General features: G+C 44.9%; 1 protein-coding gene across 3 annotated transcripts in view; it reads left to right on the forward strand.

Annotated features, from left to right (window-relative positions):
* The first annotated feature begins 260 nt into the window (after window positions 1-260).
* The window catches only part of LOC125714578 (1-phosphatidylinositol 4,5-bisphosphate phosphodiesterase beta-1-like), a 108739-nt gene continuing 92819 nt past the window's right edge, over window positions 261-16180 (forward strand). For all 3 annotated transcript variants that reach the window (XM_048985302.1, XM_048985304.1, XM_048985303.1), the window contains exons 1-2: window positions 261-567; window positions 4212-4289. In XM_048985302.1, coding sequence (XP_048841259.1) covers window positions 469-567; window positions 4212-4289 — 177 coding nt within the window. In that variant the 5' untranslated portion in view covers window positions 261-468. The remainder of the gene's footprint in view (window positions 568-4211; window positions 4290-16180) is intronic.

A 16180-nucleotide genomic window follows, 5' to 3' on the forward strand; every position in this document is an offset into this window, starting at 1 on the left:
ATAATATTCTCAAGATATATATAATCATAAATCAGAATTTATAAAGTTGCTTAAGTTGCTGTGTGTGGGAGAGAGTCATGAAAACTACGACAGAAGTTCACATCCTTTTGCGTTTTGACAGAGCAGCGAGGCGCATACAATATTTTAACAGGAGGGGGCGCTATATGCAGCGAGCCGGAACCCAGTGAATTGAATGCAGTGAATGAGTCAGTGTGGAGACCAAGTCACTTTATCTGCTCCGTCCCCCTGCCTCAGCCGTCAATAGCAAACCGCAGAGCTGCCTTTCTCATTCTCTAACAGCGCTGCTACGGCCGGATGGCTCTGTAATAAACTAAAAGCTCCTGCTTGTCAAAATATAAAAATTAAAAAGCTCTTCTTTGGCTTCAGAACAAGGAAACAACATAAATTCTCCCAATTCTCGTTGTTTTGTTTTATTTTTATTTATTATTATTTAGTGTAAATGTGTAAATGGCAGGGGCACAGCCCGGAGTTCACGCCTTGCAGCTCAAACCCGTGTCCGTTTCGGAAAACCTGAGAAAAGGAAACAAATTCATGAAATGGGAGGATGTAAGTACGGCCGCCGATGTGCACCTTTCGCCGGGTTTCTGATGGGAAATAAAAGCGGCGAAGTGCCGGCTGGGGGGGGCTAATTAATATCGCTAGACATTGTTACACGTTGCTGGAGCCAGATCACTTCAGAAAGGAGGAAAACCTCAACGTAACGGAGTAACATATTTATAAAGTCGATTAATATTTAACTTATTAAGAAGTAGTATTATAGTGCGGCAAACCTTTTGTTTTACCAAATGCATTAAAATATCAAGTCCTGAGCAGAATTAGCCTGAATGACTTAACTGTTCGGACTCTAGAAATGAGAGCGAAAGTGCTTTATTTGGCTTTACACTATGCTGTTTGCAAAGGGTTTTAAAAAGCGATGCATAAATATAATGTATTATTATTATTAGGTTTGTTTGTGTGCGTGTCCAAGCAGGAAAGGAAACACTTGATGCTACTATCTGTCTGCCCGTCGTTTGTGAACTTTACCTGAGGTGTTTTGCATTTTATAGCTTCGATTGTCCTGCATGAGATACAAACCGAAATGCTACTTTGTCGTAATGGCACATTGCCCCGTCTTTGCAAACCAAACGAAGTGTACATATAGGCCTATAGCTAAAACGTCCATAAAATAGTCTCTAGGAGTGCAGGTGTGTTGGGACAAACGATTTTAAACAACTAAAAATAATAAGTTAAATCTGGACTAAGCCTCACTTTATGCACGTTCAATACTTTTATTTTCCCCGCATCATGAAACCGAGCTGCTTGTTTAAATGGGTTATTCTATAGGGTGACTGTAGGGTTCCGATCGTGCCGTTAAAAGGCGCATCTACCGCGTTCAAACGCCTTGGGCTGGAAGCTTCAAACCGAGTTAATTTCAGATTACAGCCTGTATTACAACCACAGTAATATTGCATTACTTTAATGCACATTAATCGGCTGACCATTTAGCATAATTGTTTAAATCCTTATTATTTGACTGATTTCCTGGTTGTACACGCCTTTAGCTATTATCGACTATACTGACATTCTGCATAACCGCTTACCGAGTGCGATCGCAGGACACGAGGGAGGGGGCACCCTGGACAGGATGCCTGGCTTTCATAGGACACACTCGCAGAGCAATTCAGAGACACCTATTCCGCTAAAGGTACCGCGAAGGGTGCTGGATGGGGGTCCGGATCGAGGGGCTGGATGGCTATCATCGCCCCCCCCCCGGCATTCTTAGTCAGCCCTGTGAGTCATGCCGGTGTCACCCCGAAAGCACCAGGGAAAACACCCAGGGATCAGTCCGGGATATCGGGGAAGTCACTTTGCATAAAAAGCCCGTGCTTCATGTTTACCTAAAGGGCGGGGCGGCTGCTTTTAAAATTAAAAACCTTATTAATGTCATATTACATTATTCCGACGTGCCGAAGTTGAATGTTTTACACTGCTATTTCATTTAGAGTGCTTTGCAAATCTTTGCATATAGTGGTGAGAGTAGACTTAGAGAACCCACCTGCACATGGTCTCATAATTATGCTGTAGTAACGTTGAACGTTTAAATAACACTGAAGCTATATTAAGGAAGTAGCCTGTTTGCTTCCATTGCGTTAAAAGTTAATTAATGGGGCAGACTGTTCGGAGGTGGACCGGTTTGAGTCGGTGGTCAGTGTGGAGACAGAACCTGTTTATCCCTGTGTTTCCTCTGTGTTCTCTGGGTTGTTCTCCATGTGTGTCCTGTGAGAGCCTGGCATCCTGTCCAGGGTGTCCCCTTCCTCGTGCCCTGGGACAGGCTCCAGGTTTACCTTGACAAAGTACTGGGTAAGCAGTTATGCAAGATGTCAGTACCGCCAATAGCTAAAGGCGTGTACCATCAGCAAATCCAGTCAATTATAATGTATTAAGGCAGTAATGGGAAATGCTTAGCATCTGGCTAATGCGTATGCTGCATATAGATACATGAATTAAAGAAATACAATATGACTGTGATTGTAACACAGGCTATAACCCGAAATTAACTGTCGGGTTAGGATATGTGACACTAAGCACGGCTTGTAAATTGAACTGCGTTAAATCCTGAAGTAATACATATTTTGTCAGTATCTGTTTGATCTCTGATGCCCAGATAACAAAACTGGTTTGTTGTAAAATCCTCGGTGCATTCCAGGCCTTGGACTCGGAAAGGTCGATTCTCAGCTGGATACAGGATTTGGTCAAAGCACTAGCGCTGCGATCTGTTCCTACCGGCTCTTGCAGAGCTCCGAAAATAGGTACAACTGTTTTTTTTAAGTCACATTAAAAGCTGCCAGACTTTGTGGTTACTGTCCATTTTCAGTTTTTATTCAGAAGACCAAACACATTGATCCAATGAATAAATAATAGTATCAGTACCAGAAATTTTTAAAAATCGCTAAATGAAACTTTACTACTTTGACAACTTTTACCAGTAAAGGTGTTTAATACATTTTTATTAAAATTGGAAACTGTGTGAAGTGGAAAATATAATTTGTGGATCAGCATGTAGACTGACCACATACAGACGCGCCCAGGAATAGCCGAACCTGTTTATTCGCTTTCTTATGCACATCCTAGGTAGTTTTCAGGTGTACAGAGGTCTGTGATTCATATTTAGGATGATTAACAGCAGAGGAGTAAGTGATCAGACCACGCTGGCATTACGGGCATCGAGGCAGTAACCTGGAATGATGCCTGAAAATAGGAGGCAGTCAGAATGATAGAGGTCTGAGAGTCTGATTTCCCTTTCGGTAATTCGAAAAAGTTTTCGAAAGAGAGAGAAAACGAAGACAAAGGAAATGCCATCTATGCCTGGGTCTGGGAATGCTGTCATGGGGAGGGGAGGCACGTCCCCCCTCCAACTTTGTAATAATCATTTTTTTAATGGTGATGGTTTAAAGTGTAGAATGGATAATGACAAAATTGCTTCTTGGTTACCATGGCAACCAAAGCTGCCCTAAGACCTGTCCTTTGACAGCTCAGCTCAGATTTGACTCTTACTCCTAGTTGTCATGATTATTGTCGTTTGGACACAACAATCTAATACAGAAACCATTTGGCGTCTGATCTGAGTAGTTCAGGTACATTTTAGTTTGCTAATTCATTCATTTTTCTATGTTGCTTGTCCTATAACAAGCTGGAGATGGAGAGTTTTCCAATAAAACTCAGTAAACGCAGGAAGTTAATAAAATCCAGAAGACAAAGTAAACTATCAATCCAACCATCTTCCAACTGCTTATCCTGAGCTGGTGGCAGGGCGGCCTGGAGTCTGTCCCGAACAGCATGGGGGCGCAAGGCGGCATTAAACTGAGCACTTTTCTGTTTCAGCTGATGCCATATTTATGAGGAAACGGCCACCATGATTGGGTAGGGAAATAATTTCGGGCGGAACAGCTTAAGTGTAAGACGGCGTGTCTGTGAATTGTTTCTGTGAAGAGTAATGCTCTGCCTGGTGTCGATGTGAGAGAACCTGTGGAAATAGCCACTCATCCATCCGTCCGTCCATTTGCTCCAAACTGCTTAAGACAGAAAAGCACTGTTTGACAAATAATGGTGTTGAGAATGGGGTTCCACTGATCCTCTGCAAGACTAGTGTCACGATCTAGCTTGGTGCAAAGGGATTCGGCGCTGACTCATTCCTGTTTCCAATTCTGCAGGATTCTCCCGTGGTAACCCCTGTGACCTTGCGAGTCGACCCACAAGGATACTTTCTGTACTGGATAGATCAAAACAAGGTAAGTCTGGCCTTTATCTGGTCTTCAGGGGTTAACAGCTTGATGAGGAACTCTATAAAGACTTCCAGGATGTAATTGAAATTAATAAATTTTACACAAAATTTACTTCTAGTTTTCGCGCTTCTAAATTTCCTGTGTGTGTGTGAGAGAGAGAGAGAGAGAGAGAGAAAGAGAATGAGAGAGAGAGAATGCGTGTTGGAGAGTCCATTAAAGGACTCTCCAAAGGTCATTGTTATTGGATTTGTATGTATGAAATATCAGCCTTGTACAGTATTGCACAATGGAGGAGTATAATTTTGGAGGAGAGACTGAACTCGCTGTCAGTGTTGTTGAGAGTGATCCTGTGGAACTTGTGCCTTTTGATGTTGTAGATGGGGGAGTCAGGCTCAGACCTTAAAGTGCCGAAAATCCAGGCCTTGCTGAAAGGCACAAAGTGAGAAAAGGATGGGGGAGGGAGAGAGATGGTCGTGTGTCCTTCACATAATGTGAAAAGCATTATGTAGTAATGACAGAAGCCTGGTAATCCTGTCCAGGGGGACGAGACTAGATCGCTGGGTCCACTGGGGGTTTCTGTGTCGGAATTAAGACCGCCTTTCCACGTCGCCTTGCTGCGGCAGTTGTAATCTTGTTCTCATTCCGTTCAGGAAAGGCAGGAGGATCTGGTGATCAGGCTTATTAAAAGCATACGGGTGGGCCGTTTGCGGAGGGAGATGCTATCGGCTGGCCTTTAAGCCTATTTGGCGCGGGTGAAGATCATCCTGGTAGTGAGCTGAATGTAGTTACGTCACATACAATATGATGCAGGGTCTCTTCTTGGGTGGGGAGGCAGTTGGTAGAAGCAGGTGTGATGATGTGCAAAGATGTCAGGGGTTGGTGGGCTGCGGGGAGGGGCTAGCAGCAGGTGGGAGAAAGTCCAGTTCGCGGTGCTGTGTGAAATGATGAAAGGGCCGACCATCGATCGGTTAGAGGGCGGCCTGGTGGTAGCTGTTTCTGAAGGCGGCGATCCGGAGGTGGTCTGTCCTTTATAACGAAGGGGGAGATTCAAACACTTGTTTGATGCGGATACATGTTTTTCAGATTTCAGGAGTGCTGAGTAGGTGTGCTGGCTAGACGGGTCTTGTCAAATTCCCGCCTTTTCCTCATATTGGGCCCCATTTGGGTCGAGCCCCTGTGCTGTACAGAAGAGGAGTCTGGCTGTAAGTGAGGATTCTGTAATGTCTGATGGGTGGGAGGCAACACTTACAGTGAGGATGGCTGAGTAGCTAATAAGGAGACAGACCCAAAACCAGAAGGTTGCTGGTTCTATTTCTGGAAGAGGTCCTACTGAGGTAAATGCATGGATAAAAATCGTCTAGGTATAGACCAAAGCTGGTTCATTGTGAGAGAAACTTCTTAAAGATTAGGTCTTGCTTTTTTAGATTAAGACTTTATTGGACTCGATTGGTCCCATGGGGAAAATTCGAGATCTTTTTTTCTTCTCATGATGGCCTGTTTGGGGTGGGTTCAGCCTCTGGTTGGGGAATGACCTTTGTAAAGATCCGAGGGACAAAACTGAGGGCAGCTGTGACAGCCCTGAGCGACTGAGGCACACGGCAAAGCCTCCAAAGTCAAACTTATCGGGAGAAGCTCCCTGGTCAGGAGAGCAGACCTGGTACATGAAAGGCAAGGGTGATAAATTGTTCGAGGGAGATGAGTCACAGTAATTGTACAAATTATATTTGGGGGTGGGGTGAAGCAAATGCCCGAGATGTTGTGACGAGCAAAGGTTGATGGAAAAGGAGGATGTGCAGCTGAGCAGGCACCTGGACCTAGAAACAGTGAAGCTTAGTGCAAGATGACGCAAAGTAGCTCAACTGGACCACCCTAGAGGGCAGGGCTGCAGGACAAAAGGGGAGGTCTGCTTTTCCATAAACAGGCGCCACCTACAGGAGCTCATTTTGGTGGAGAGCAGCATGGGGTGGAAATATGAAGGCAGTAGGTGTGGATATCTCAGATTTAGCAGCTGAAAAGTGTCTGGTTAGAGAGACATGAGGATACACCCCGCCAGATTTACACGAGCTGCATTCTTTTATAGGAGATAGTGAAGCAGTATGTTTATTGTGGATAATGGGGCTCAGAAAGAAGAAATGGAAGGACCACAGCACACTGTGGATCACTGCCTGGTATAACTCAACGGGAACCAGTGAAGCAAGTAACGCGAAGCTGGCTTAAGGAGTAGGTAACTGTGAGAAAATGACATTCTCTGCATGAGCAGAGTCAAAGTTGCATTTCTCCTTTTATTAATCGAATCTGCTATAATTGTCCACAGCGAGGTATGTCAATTATTCACAGCTGGTTAGCAGAAGACGACGTGACCTTGGACTAGGGCAGAGTTTCTCAGCAGTCCTTGGGTACCCCCAGACAGGCCAGATTTTTCTCCCACCTCCCAGTAAAGAGTATGGAACTGGGAGGGAGCAAAAATGTGGACTGTCTGGGGTCCCCCGAGGACTGTGTTGAGAAACTCCGCAATATGGGGATTCACTCAACCCATAACATGCTTGTTAAGATGTCCTGTAATGACATGTAATGTCTCCTGTTCCAGCAAGGTGCCTGTCGATTGTTTTACAGATAATTGTGGTTAGGGTACGATTTGTGTGTCATAGAAATCCACCATAGGAGGATTTGAGATATCCAAGCCCGCTGAGAATTCCTGTTTAGGTATTCAGCTCATCCACATCACTCAACTGGAGTAGCCGTGGAGATAATCTCACGCTCATCTCGTTCAGGACAGTCTGGCAGGAGGATGTGGTGAGCAGGCTTATGGAAAGCTCGGGAGGAGGGTTAGGGTTATCATGGGAATTTACAGAGCAAATCGAACTCGACTAAGGTACGTTCTGCAGATGCAAGGAGTGTGATGCTGCCCCTTCAAGCCAGATTTGACTGGCTTTTCTTAGGATGCTCAGAGGCATCGGCAGGCTGTGCAGCACATGTGATTCCACATGCTCATCTGAAAGGAACCCCCCCCCCTTTCCGATCTGCAGCGTGCCACTGTTAGTATTAATCATAAAAACCCAAGTGGAAGGTCGTCACCTACTTCCTGTCAGCAGAATGAAAGTATTCTGGACAGACTCCTTTAGCTGGTCTGCTTTAAGCTGCAGCAGAAGGCTGGTATAGCTGTGTTATAGCCATAAAGAAAGCAAACTCTGTGCTTTTACCCTGGATGTTGAAAACTGGTGCTGAGAGCCTTTGGTATTTATCAGTCTGTCGTGGGGGCTTAAATATTCCTGTGTGGGACAACTAGCTAATACTGACGCCTCAGCCCGAATGTGTCCTGCAAGATGGCGTCATTGTAAACTTGTGCAGCATGTAAACATGCAAGGTACTGAAATGAACCGTCGTCCTCCCTCATGAGTGTAATGGGCTGCTTTTCACTCGTGTAGCGTTCAGCATGACCCAAATGGGTTTGCCCAGGGTTCCGCAAGGTCCGTACAGCAGCACCCCTCTGTCACTTGGGGCGGGGCTTCACACTGCGCGGTTTGGTCACGGGTCACGAACTCTGTGTCGACTCTGTGACGTCAAAATCCTAGTAAGAGTGTCAGGTCGCTGAATATCATAATTTCGCTGCTAGAGAGGAGGGTGTTTTTAAAATAAGAATACTAATTAGAGCCATAGAGATAATTTTATAGAAAAAATAGCCATTTTTTAATTATAAAAGCCTTTATAATTAATGCAGGGTTGTGGACACGGAGAGAGATTTATTAAGCTTTTGCTCTTGGCAACAAAATTAATTTTCTCTTTATGTAAATGCTGTTTGATATGGCTTGCTGACAGTCAGGCATATAGCTTGCTTGTGCACTGGATGGGAAATGTGGGCAGGCATTTTCTCTGGACGGCTAATGTGTAAACGGTGGACCCCTTGGGTTTGCTCACAGGTAAATATCATGCTAACATAAAAAAGGAAAAGAGTGGGCTAATTAAGAGAGTCCGTTTTGGAGAAAATAGGCCAGGTTCCCTTTTATTTTTTCCCTCCCTCCTCTATCAGCTGCTCTTCCCAATTCTTTGGTCTTTTGCCCACTGGCTGCCCCCCGTCACTACACTCTCACTTCTGCCCTTCAAGAAGAGGACCTGGAAATGCTCATTTGCTTTACAGTTTTGTGTAAAATTGCTGTACCCCCCCCCCCCACACACACACACTTCCTCCCTGCAGCTGTTTGATACATCCACAAACTGGGTGCCTGATTTCAATCTGGTAAAGAGGCAGAAATTAGCAGCCCATTCCCCAGAGCCGCCTTCCCTACTGCACGGCACCCTGACTTATATGCACCTCTCCTTTTAACTCCCGACTTCCGAGCAGGAAAGCAATTAGTGCCATTTTAGTTTGGGGTGGGTTTTTTTTTCCTGAGAGCGAAACCTCATCTCTCACAGGAAGGACATAACACTGAAGCTGATGTCTGATTGCGGCAGATACTGGGATGGATACTGGCCACAGACCCCGGAGCCTAGCTTATCTAAATTTGCGGTTTACCTAAAAAGGCAGGCGGAGCATTTTCCGAATCAGCGGTATATGGAGGCAGATTCAGTCTTGAACCATTTAAGCTTCTTCGTGGGATTTTCCAAACACATACCAACTAACTAAAACTTCCGACTTCCTGCTTCCTGTTTTGCCTCTGTTGTCCAATCAAATTCCCACAAATTCAAACCAGTAAACTGATATATAAATCTTAAACAGCAGATTAGAAACAATAATAATATTTAAACAGATAACATGTCAGCAGGATAATTTCTATGTTATACTTACATATTTGAGCCGGCCGTGGACGTCATTGATGAGATCTCACTGTATCTGAAGGATTCGGTCGTCATGGTCGACATCGTCGGCGATCTGGGGATTTAGCCAGTGTGATGAAATACGACGGTGAAGAGCAGATGAACTGGGGAGATGATTTGGTTCTAGTTGCATTTATATGTATTTAGCAGGCACCTTTATCCGAAGGGGCACGCTTTGTTTTGAGAAAGCATTGTCAGCCATCTCTGGAGCAGTCTACTGAGCAGCATATTTTGGACAGGAGTAACATTCTTAAAATGAGACTTTACTGTTTGCCCATTTGAGATTGGGAGACCATGTTTTGCTCAATGGGTTAGGATACCATGTCTGTGATCAGAAGGTTGCTGGTTCAAATCCCAGACTTGGCAAAGTGATGTTGGGCCCAGAGGGGGGCCTTAAACCCCAGTTGCTCCATGGACTGGCTGACCCTGATTCCTCAGTTACAGTATATGTTACTTTGGATAAAATTGTCTTTGTCCACTTGATATTTTTTATTTTCTCTGCTTGACTTGCTCCTTCACGGCTCTTGATCCCTCCGTTAGGCTTCCATTTGTCCATTTAGCAAGGATTTAGGCAGCGGAATTGTATCAGTAACATGGTAAACTGTTGCTGCACTTGGGAGGCTCAACTCTCTGTATAACACTGATATTAACCGAAAGCACCCTTGTAAAAATCTGCTCGCTTGTTTGTTCTGTTGGGTCTGCTGCGGGTTTTTGGTGACCTTCAGCCAATTCAGATGTGTGACATCGATTCCATGTTAAGCAGAAACCCCTGTCCTGTTGATTGCATTGGCTGCATGTGCTGTGCTGTGTATGGACTTCCAACATTTTTACATTTACCGGCCCCAGTATCACACCAACCATCTAATGCAAGTCGATATCAAGGAGGAACACGCTCGACAGTGTGCCCCTTAGGTAAGCAGCTGCTTACACTGTTGAAAAAGCAGTATTGCTTTTAGAAACATTGCAGCCCTTTCTGTGGATATGAGTCTTTAGAGGGGACTCGCATACTTCGGGAGGTCTGAGCGTTTTCAGTTATGCAGAGGTAGGGAACCTGATCCATGGAGAGCCAGTGTGGGTGCAAATTTTTGGGATGGCCTCTCAGTCAGCCAATAATAAAGCAGCGATTCTCAACTCCAGTCCGGGGGAGCCACTGTGATTGGCTGATTAAGCGGCCCTCCATGGATCAGGTTCCCTATCCTAACATGGGATCTTTTGCTTTGGGATCTGAGACTGCTCTGCCCCTCAGAGGAATCCCCTGGGTTACAGCTTCATGGTCTCCCTAAACGCCGAGCCCCTTGTGCTCTCCGCGCCCCCTAGGGGGCACTGTGTCACTCACCAGGTCAGGTTCTATGCCTGTAATCGGAATGTTTCTGATTCGAATCCTGTGCTTCGCAGAGGACACATCTCTGCTGGGCCCTTGAGCAAAGCCCTTAACCCCCCCCCCCCCCCCCCGAAAAATGCTCCGGGTACGATGGATAAATGGATGACCTGATGCTCTGAGCCCAAGCCTCCTTCTTACCTCTCTAAGTGTGTGTGTGTGTGTGTGTGTGTGTGTGTGTGTGTGTGTGTGTGTGTGTGTGTGTGTGTGCGCGCGCATCTTAAAGGAGAGCATGATGGGATATGTGACAGTTATCAAATTCCAGTGGTGAATAAAGCTTCATCTTGTGTTTCTGCTGCCATCAGCAGCCCAAGTTCCTGTGACGCCTACTGAACTGTCCGCTGTTACTTCTGAGCTCAGTCTGTAAGTTGAACTTGAATGCCTATTTTGGATATTTTTCTTTTCCGTTGGGAGGGGTAGGGGGGTGTTACCATACTATGGTATGTGCAGTTTTCTCAAGCCCATTGCCATGGAGACCGGCAATAGTGTCTTCAGTCGGGTCGGCGAGTGGAGTCACCCTGTGACACTGGGACATGGCAGTCAGCGGCAAGTTTGTCTGTGGGGAAAAAAAATCTCTTTTTTGGGATAGACAGGGGAGCCAGCGATTAACAGGAGCTGGGCGACCCAAACACGCCACCAGGGCGGCGACATACAGAAAGGATACCAAGCCGGTTTGAGTTGGGGCCCGAAAGCCCCCTAAATATCGCCGCTGTGTTGATGGGACTCGGGAGCCAGACGGGGCTTGTGACCCCACTGTGGGCTTGTTGGGGTTTCTCACCATGTTTTGGGGGGTATCAGGGACAAACGGAAATTTGTTTTCCAAGAGCTGGACTGTGAGGAATGTCAAAGCCAGCATTTTGGATTTGGCAATGATAATGTACGATTCACGAGAGTGGTTGGTTGATTACCCCCCCCCCCCAATCCCATGCTATATGTTTTTATTTGCTGTTAACATTTATTAGCAGTTTTCCTGGGGCTTGATCCCCCCCCCCCCCCCCAACATTTTAAAACCCTTACAATACGTGATAATTTCCCAGTCTCACTGGCTGACTGTAGGAGACAGTTTTGGAAGGCGTACATTGATACCTTGAGACATATGGTTTTAAATAATTCACCACTTTTAAATTTTAAATTAATTAGTCTAATTAATCTAAATTAGTTCAGACTAAAATTAATTGAAGCTATACTTTTTTTTTTTTTTTTTAGATTTTATTACCATATATTTATCCTGTCCATATAGTAGCCTGATGTAGCTACGGTAGGGTGGTGTAGTGGGTTCCGCTGGGACCTCCAGGGCTGTGGGTTCGATTCCCAGGCCCGGTTCTGTGTATATGACAATCACATCTTCTCATTCACCTGGGTGCTTCAGTTTCCTCATGTGCTTTAGGTCTCTGGTGTCTGTAAATTTGTCTTGCGTGTGGATGACAGACTCCATGGTCTCCACAGCCAAGCATTCATTTACCAGAAGATAATCAAATAAAATCAATCGCATATAATAATCTTTGTACCTTTTTGTAATTTCTACATCAGATTAAAACTGTTTTGGGTGAAAAGCTATTTTTAATGTGCTTTATTGCCCTGTTTTTTGCCCTGATTGTTATAGATGCATGTTGTTCATAAAAAAAAAAAAATTCTGTCTGTCTGAGTCACTTTTTACACTGTAGTCAATCAATCAGACATAAGTGAAAATAAGGCAGCGTCCGTGAGGATGAACTGGAGAAGGTGCAGCTGTGACAAATTATTAAAAAGATTAATTCACATCTACGTTTCAAATCTGAAATAGCAGCAGTAATTCAACATTGTGTATTTATTTTTGTTTTTACTGTACAGAAGTATTGGAAAGTGCTTGTATTGGTATAGAGTGGTGTAGATTTACAGCACCTGAGCTAATTGTTATGGTTACACAACTCAGTAGAGAGTGAGTGAGTGAGTGAGCGAGAGAGAGAGAGAGAGAGAGCACGGTCTCTGGTCACACTGGGAATACCTCAGAGGAACTGCAGTGTGGCCCAGAACAATGTCATGGAGGAACACCCTTCCTTAGCAGTGGGTTGGCAAAGTCAGGAGTCTGAAGGGAACTGATTTCCTCTGTTAGCTCCCGATTCCATGTGAATAAATGACCCTGATGGGGCCCTGAAGCTGATGTCACAGAAGCCCATGCCGCTTCTGTGACGGGCGAAGCTTTGGGTGTCTGAGGACCCGCACCGACGTCCACCATCACCGACAAGTGCTGCATCGTATTCATGTTTGCCAGCTTTAATGTGGTGAAATTAAATTCTCTCTTCACATAGAACGGCACCTGAGTTAATTACCAAAGAATAAACAATGTTTTATGAGACAGGATATAAAAAACAAACAAACATTGAATTGTATTTTATGTTTTGAACACTATTTCATACCTCATCTCTAAATTAGACAAAGCGTTGGCAGATTCTCAGTTTTACAGAATGTACTCATAGATTCTTCTTCCACGATTTTCATAGCTAGCTGGGAATTTGCACAGCTAGCTGTTTCGATTTGTATTTACATTTGCAAGGCATTGCATGGTGGCTTGCTGAAGGAACCCATCCCCCGGGCAAAACGTTTCACTCCATTATAAATATGTCATCTTTTCCTTCTGCTGATGTGATGACCTTTCTGAACAACAAAGCCAGAGTCAATCAATTTGAATCAGTCCCACCAGCAAGACAGTCTCAGTAGAATAGTAACCAAATCAAATGTTACCAGCTGTCTAGGTTTAATTGGAAATTCGTAACAAAACAGTGAGGTGCACGTAAGTCCATTTAATTATTTCCCTCCTGCTGGAGATGGTATCACACAATAGAAAACACTCCCTTGTGTTTCTGAAAGAAATCGCGTACTTAATTAGACTGTGGCCATGAATATTGAGTTGGTACCAAGGATCCCTTCCAGCCATGGGGCACAGTAGAGTGGATTTAAAAAAAAAAAAAAGCACCTGCCTGTTCCATACCATATGTTAAGCAGATATCCCACCTCTCCTGGAAGTTCTGGGAATCTCCCGGAAATTGACAGCACCTCCCTGACACTCGCAGATGTCATTCTGCTACCAGCCCCCTCTACCAGAGCCACCACCAACCTCCTGATTGACTCATTTTCCCCTCCCCAGTTTGATGTGTATTTTTTTAATATTAATATCACTTACAGAGCGTTGGCATGTATTCAAACACTATGGGGAGGGGGGGGGGTGATATTAGCCTTTTAATACAGGACGTATCATCGGCAAATAATCAATGATGATAGAAAGCAAAGCACAGAGAATCTATGGAAGTACAGCATCAGAATTTATTTTTATTTTTTATTTAGTTTTAACCAGAGAATCAGTTTGCCTCTGATGAAAAGGGAAACATGAAGTTCTCCCAAAGGTCCCAGTTTTATTGGGCAGTTCCTGGTATGAAGCCACAATCATTGCTATACAGGTTAATTGCTGTTAATGCGCTGTTTGGCAGTGTAACGATGCATGATGGGTAAGGTATAGGAGTAGTGCTTGGGGTCACATCATGTGACTGTGCTCGGTGACCACGAGATCTCGGCACGTCGCCATGTGATTTGGCTGTATGGAAATATGACACATACTAAGCCAGGATCTGTTAAACCTTTGCATATGCCATTTGTGCACCTGCCATTTATTACCCTGCTGCGTGAATGCTGTGTGACAAGTGACCGCAGGGCTCTCAAGTTTCATCAGAAGTTTGGAGTGAGATTACATCTGTTAGGGGCGGAGCCTGTGTCTCATGGTCAGTGCGTGCGACTTGAGAGCCCCGCCTACCACATTCATCGGATCTTCCTCTCCCACCTCGTCTGCACTCCGTGTTTATGCGCATCCGCGCATCAACATGCTTTCAGCAGGATCACATGCAACTTATTCTGGAATTTACCCAGAAACAACAAATATTTTGTTGATTTTTGCTATTTTCTGATTGGCTGGTAGGTCTCTATTAACCCTGCATAACTTGGGACAGCTATGAACTCTGCGGAAAACTCTACTCCGAATGCCAGCACCTCATTTACTAACCCTATATAACGGGACAATTTGGTGGGCGTTTTCCCTTACTTCTCAGCATGAGGAACACAAGGTGTGGCATGTGAGCGGGTGAACTTTTTGAAGACTTAAGAGGCATGTAATTGATTTGGAAAAATATATATTACATTTATATTACACACACCCACATACAATACTGTCCAAAAATCTTAGGTGGTCAAAAAAAAAAATCTGTAAATGCTCTTTATGTTGGTGTAACCCCGGACAGTCCACGTTTTTGCTTCCTCTCAGCCCCCAGCGCACCTGTACCAGGTATTCGGTGTTCCTGATTGGCTGGGAGCTGGGAGGGAGCAAAAACGTGGACAGTCCGGGTTTCCCCGAGGACTGGGTTGGGGAAACACTGCACTAGCATATCATGTTTGGCTAATCAATAGCTCATCATGTTATCTAACCAATTTAATTCCTGGCTGATGGCTATACGCAGGCATATAAATTGTCTTCATGAGAAGCAGCATCAGTGCCTTTCATCTGCTGATATCGCCGACATAATTTAATCTTTCTGCTTCTTCGGAACGCCTCCTCTGCTTCCTGCCACTTTTTCATCAATCTTGCAGTTTTCTACTTTTAAGTAGCCAAGAACTAAGGAAGGTGGAGGGTACGGTCTCCTTGAATGTCTCTCACATTGCATAAAGGCGATGATGATACAGACCACCACCAATATGCGCTGTGTTTCGGTGGACCCCTGTAAATGCTCTCCAGACCCTGGAGGGGGGGAGAGAGCCACAGGCTGGAAAAGCCCTAGTCTACAGTAACAAATGGCTGAATCCATGCATTTCACTCATACATAAATATGAAAAAAATACTTTTCATGTGCGCGTTAGTATCAGGAGATGAAATGGTTTTTTTAAAGGGAGGTGTCCCTGGGCGGTAATCCTGAACTTCTGCAGCCAGCCGTTCCTTTCTTGCTCCCTGGGTTTAAAAGCGCCCTCCTCCCACCTCCAGGGACAGCAGGTATGGTTATCCTCCCTCCTCCGCTCGGGACCCGGGGCCCTTTTATCCTCTGGTCTGCTGTTTATAGATGCCCTGTTTGGTCCAGAAGGTCATGCTGCATGCATGTGCAGCTCATGCTGACTTAAAGTGGAAAGATGATTCCCTGTCATGTACGGCCAGTGGAAAAGGCAGGATATATCATGTGTGATCTAACTGTGAGGGGCCAGTAATATTGTATTTGCCTTATGGGGCACCTCGTGGCAGACACTTCCCATCATGAGACAGGGCTGCATTTCCTGAGCCAGTAGGAGCCAACAGGTCAGATATGGGTGTTTGTCAAAATGTGTACTTGAACATTTTTGTGTTCTTGCGTACCTGTTTGACATCACCTTTCATTGCTGAAGTATAGTTCCAATTCTCAGGAATAACAGGATGGTAAAAATCCCAGGATGTTATACTTGCCCAGTCCCAGATATCAGTGATATATGGGTTGCTTCCTTGCCAATGAGAACAATCCCATGATTCATTGTGTCCCATGTTTGTTCTTAGGAGGCGAGATAGGAAGAATGCTCGTGCAAGTACCGTCTTTGCATTCTTTGTATTGAGAAACACCCTATTACTATGGCCTGCTATTCTCTGGGTTTAATAGGTGGTTGCATTAGGAATTGGCCTCTCGGCTTATTCAGCCATCAGCAGGCCTGCAGCAGGCGTAGACAGCAC

The sequence above is a fragment of the Brienomyrus brachyistius genome, chromosome 19 (genome assembly GCF_023856365.1).
Source record: "Brienomyrus brachyistius isolate T26 chromosome 19, BBRACH_0.4, whole genome shotgun sequence".
NCBI lineage: Eukaryota > Metazoa > Chordata > Actinopteri > Osteoglossiformes > Mormyridae > Brienomyrus > Brienomyrus brachyistius.